The 4,275-nt window shown below is 52.0% G+C and overlaps 1 protein-coding gene across 1 annotated transcript; it reads right to left on the reverse strand.

Annotated features, from left to right (window-relative positions):
• Positions 1-644: 644 nt before the first annotated feature.
• On the reverse strand, positions 645-1,370 carry LOC34622441 (uncharacterized protein At2g23090). The gene is made up of 3 exons (XM_026335303.1): positions 1,347-1,370; positions 951-1,049; positions 645-758 (listed from the first exon to the last, which is right to left on the reverse strand). The coding sequence occupies exons 1-3, from the start codon at positions 1,368-1,370 to the stop codon at positions 645-647; spliced, it is 237 nt and encodes a 78-aa protein (XP_026191088.1).
• Positions 1,371-4,275: the final 2,905 nt, after the last annotated feature.

A 4,275-nucleotide genomic window follows, 5' to 3' on the forward strand; every position in this document is an offset into this window, starting at 1 on the left:
CCCAATTTCCCGAGAGAACATAAGACCCCAATGCCTAGAAAAGTCACCCGTTCTACTTCCTGAAAGGCAAGACCTACCATCACTGTCAGCCACGATTTGCCCTGTCTGGTGTTACTGCCCCCTGCTTCTATTCATCAATCCTTAAACCTTCAAATGTGCTGCCGCCTCGCCGCCGCTGCTGCCCTAAGTACCGACACCGGCCTATATACAACCCTGAAACCAGCGATTGGGAGCTCTTTGAGAGGCTGGAGGTGCCCCCTAAAGAAGAGTACATCAGCGCCTCTTTTAGACACTATCCCTCTTGACGCCTCCGGTCATCTAGTGTGTGCGCGGCACTAAAAAAGTCCAATAGGAGCTTCCTTAGACGCGCGATATTGACCCCACTCTGGGCCTCTAAAGACCCCTTACCCTCCCACCACAGGCGGGGGGAAGAAGGCACATGTGCAGCAACTAAACCAAAAGACAACGGAAAGCCCAAGAAAAGTGAAGTGACAAGAGGACAGAAGCGGGAAAAGAGAGAAAGGGAGGGTGTGTGCACGAGATGGCGCATAAGGCACGCACACATATATATCGATAAAAATAGATAGGCACATAGACAGACCGATAAATACAGTCCAAGCGAAAGAATGAAACAGCGCGCTCGGCTAGCCGCCGGCTACATCGGGAAAGCAGTCTTCCAAGCTTTTCCCGTGTTTATTCTTCGCATGCTCAGATAACTGAGAGGCGCTCTGTGTCTTCATAAAGGGCTGCATGCAAACCTGAAGAACGAAAAACACACGCTCTACCACAGTAGACCTTCGAGGGGTCGCCCTACACCCTCAATGCGTCCCGCGCCTCTTTCCCCTCCGTTCAGAGACGTTTCATCTGCAGCGGCACAAAGTGCACATAGGGAGGGCCCCAAAGCCTGGGGTTCCGTGAGTTCAGATTAGGGTAGCGTGTCTGGAGCACACTTTGCATTTGATGGTCATGGCCGCCTGGTTAGTTTTCAGCTGGCTCTTCGGTTCCTTAACCGCTTTATCCTCTGCGCGGCCGCGGGCCGTGTTGCGTTTCTGCATGCACAAACTCCAAACCGTAGAGCCTCAGCCCTTACACTCCAGCCCCACGCCGCTTCGTGCCGTGCATGCACCGAAGGTCACCCACAATACTGATACCCAAGCTCCGCAGCAGGCAACACAAAGGCCCCACGCTTGAGTTGAGAAAGGCCCTAAATGGCGGCCTGCCAAGGCCGCTGCCTCGAGACGTGTGCATGCGCGAGCGCTGGTCGAGACTAGGCCGTCGCTTCCTCAAGTCACTGCCTCTAACCTTTTCTGCTTCTAAGAGAACACGGCCCCATCGCAGTCGCTTACGCAAGCATTGCTGCCCTTCCCCATCTTCACTCGCTGGTGTGGATGCTGGTACTGCCTTCGCGATGAGCAGCACTGCTGAACGGCTGGCTAACGGCGAGGGCGTTATGGCCACTTAGCTGCAGAAGCGAACCCTTAAAGCCTCAATCCTCAGCCCTTCGTCCTTTCAGGGGACGGACGAGCGGAAAACCGCGGATTAAGTTGAACTGTACCACAGTTGTCGGTGGAAAGGGGTAGGGCGAGACTGATGGGGCTGTTGCTAGGGCTGGTGCCACTGTCATGCATCAGCCACTGCACAAAAATGCGCGCTATTTTTATTATAATTTACTGCTCTGGAATTCTGCAGTTTATTTAAGAAAAAGTTCTTGGCATACTTCCCTCGGCAGATGGGTATCTTCACACCAGCGCCAACACAACGTAGACAGGAATAGTACGCTGCACAATACGCAGCACAACTTTGATGAACGGCCGAACACAAGCCCAGGGGCAGCGTACTACTTGAGATTTTTAGGGAAGAGGGCTCTATTGGGTAAATTCCCGTCATCCTGAGCCTTATAACAACACACCAAGGGTTACGCAATGGGGTGTATCATGGATGCACCCGTGCAAACGGAAATAGAGAAAGCAGAGAACAAGGTATTCTACGAGAGTCTTGCCTGCAGGGGACTTTTGCGCTTCGTATAACACCTTCTAGAGTGAACCGCTTTATAGGAGAAGCACGCCGCCGCCTTTTTTCCTCCTTGTGTATCACTGAATGTGCAAGTACGGCCTTAGTAAAGAGGCCCTTTTAAAGCCCCAGAATCAATACAAATCTAATAAAGAGTTAGTCAGCACTTATTTAAAGAGGTGCCGCCGTAAAACGCCTGCCTGCGCTTCTCAGAGTCAGGAAGCAAGGGCAGAGGCCCATCCAGACTGCGCACGACAGCATCCCTCGAGCAATCACAGTTAGTTATACATGGCGTCTATCGCCCATGCATATGCCATCTTACCTCGTTGTGTCAAGCTAATGCTACTCGGCAACAAATTAAGTATACGAACAGATAAGCCAATTAGTCAATTGTTTTGAATTTTACCTAATAAATAACTGGTGTAGTGGAAGATGCCAAAGCGTACTTTGACCCACCAGAGAAATCCGGCACTGTGAGAAGTCGAGGGGGAAGGGTGGAGGGAACCTCGTTTAAACGGATGCCTAAAACACTTATCTAAAAACGCTAAAACACTTTCTACTGCACTCGTTACACGCAAAATACAAACTGTGGTAAACAAATGCCGAACTGATGTAACTGGTCGCAAAACAGTATGATGCAAGAATACGCATTGTTGCATGCGTAAGCGGTAGATGCTATTCGCAACTCGCCATGAGTGCTCCGAATGCTTGGAGAAGGCAGCTACGCTCGCTCTAGCTGCCCCCCCCCTCCCCTCACCTCTTCGAAATTAGGAGGACCGAGGTCAATGGAAAGCGGAACTCCTTTTAAAAAGACAAATCATGGCTCTACTAAGTTTTTACTGACTCTAGAGCTCGGCGTCTTTGTAAGGACACCCTAAATAAAGGCTTGCACTTATCGTATATCGTGAACTAACTATCTACCCCCTGCACCAAATGACAGTCCATAAGAACGTGCAAGACCCGTATGCTCAGTGCTTAACTAATTTTTCATCACGGATAAACCGTGTAGGACGCTGCAACCAAGAGGACTTTTTTGGCCTGCTACGCTGTCTGCATCTATAGCCACTCGTAGTCTCCCCCACGCAGAGTACAGACAATGAAACACCACAACGGGGGTCCCTCTACCTCTTCCACGCCAAAGCTTTTCGAAGGCAACTAGGGCGTCTAGCACACACGCCACAAAATTAGAGGCTACCTTCGTTGCGTATGAGAATAGAGGAGGGCGTGGTGCCTGCACCTCCCCAGTATTCCCTGCCACCACACTACTGTCGCTTTTACACGCGCGTTCGTCATCACCAGCCACGTGAATCCCCTCTTTTTGTATGGCCCGCACTCTACCGCGTTTCCCATAGTTTTGTGAGTAGCGGTAGACGAGAGAGCGTTTCGGGGTGTAGCTGCACGTGCGGCTTCCCCCCGGACTGCACGAGCCTGGAGGCATATTTGTGCAGCCCACCACTTAGCAGTGGACGCGACGCGCATTCATGCACGGCTGCAGGCATGAGTTTTTAACAGAGTCGCTACAGGGCTTTTGGCAAGGGGCCAGAAGTTCTTGAGCGATGGAAGAATAGGCACTGTCTGCACTGCATCCTCCAAAGAATATTCCTCTCCAAGCGGCAGCAGAGGCACTACAGCACCCCTCTCCCGCAATCGAGACTTGGGAAGAAGGAAGGTGGCTCAGGACGAGGGATGTGCGCACTGCGACACGCTCTCGCTTCTTCCAAGGGCGGCAATATTGGCTGCCCTTTGCCTTAACGGGTCTAACTATGAACTCCCAAGTCCAACCTAGACCTTATTAAGGCTACACAGTGGAAAGCCTTATCAGTCGAAAGCACAAGAACGCATGCTTCAACTAGTCCCATGTAAGTGTTTCCACCACGGCGCAATCCCCGTGCCAACTGCAGCATCCACCCCTGGCCTGGGGAAGCGCTGCATGCTGCTTTTTGCTCTTGTAGCTATCAGGGAAGCGTAATCACTAAGTCCGCTGCACATGCAAACTTACAAAGAGCCTGCTTGAGGAGCAGCTGCCGCTACCTCAGCAGCAAGACAAGATAGCTCTCCGCCTGCTTTGCTCGCCACAGCCTCACTCAAAGGAGCCACTGCCTCCACTTACTGGCCACGCACTACTACGCCAACGTCCACTCTGCATGCTACAGCTCAGTGGTTCCCACTGCTGCTACGCCTTCTAAAGCTAGAACGCCTACTCGACGCTGCCTCTGGTACTCGCTGAGGTGCCTCTGGCGTCGACTGAACAGTCGCAGATGCTGG

The sequence above is a fragment of the Cyclospora cayetanensis genome, unplaced genomic scaffold (genome assembly GCF_002999335.1).
Source record: "Cyclospora cayetanensis isolate NF1_C8 unplaced genomic scaffold, CcayRef3 CcayRef3_contig_65, whole genome shotgun sequence".
Classification (NCBI taxonomy): domain Eukaryota; phylum Apicomplexa; class Conoidasida; order Eucoccidiorida; family Eimeriidae; genus Cyclospora; species Cyclospora cayetanensis.

What these genes read in the sequence shown, in the direction of transcription:
- LOC34622441 (XM_026335303.1), bottom strand. Translation starts at nt 1,370, where the DNA reads ATGGGGAAGGGCAGCAATGCTTGC. An exon ending in GGAAGGGCAGCAATGCTTGC is followed by an intron (nt 1,050 to 1,346) that starts GTAAGCGACTGC and finishes TTGTGCATGCAG; the next exon opens with AAACGCAACACGGCCCGCGG. An exon ending in CCATGACCATCAAATGCAAA is followed by an intron (nt 759 to 950) that starts GTGTGCTCCAGA and finishes TTCGTTCTTCAG; the next exon opens with GTTTGCATGCAGCCCTTTAT.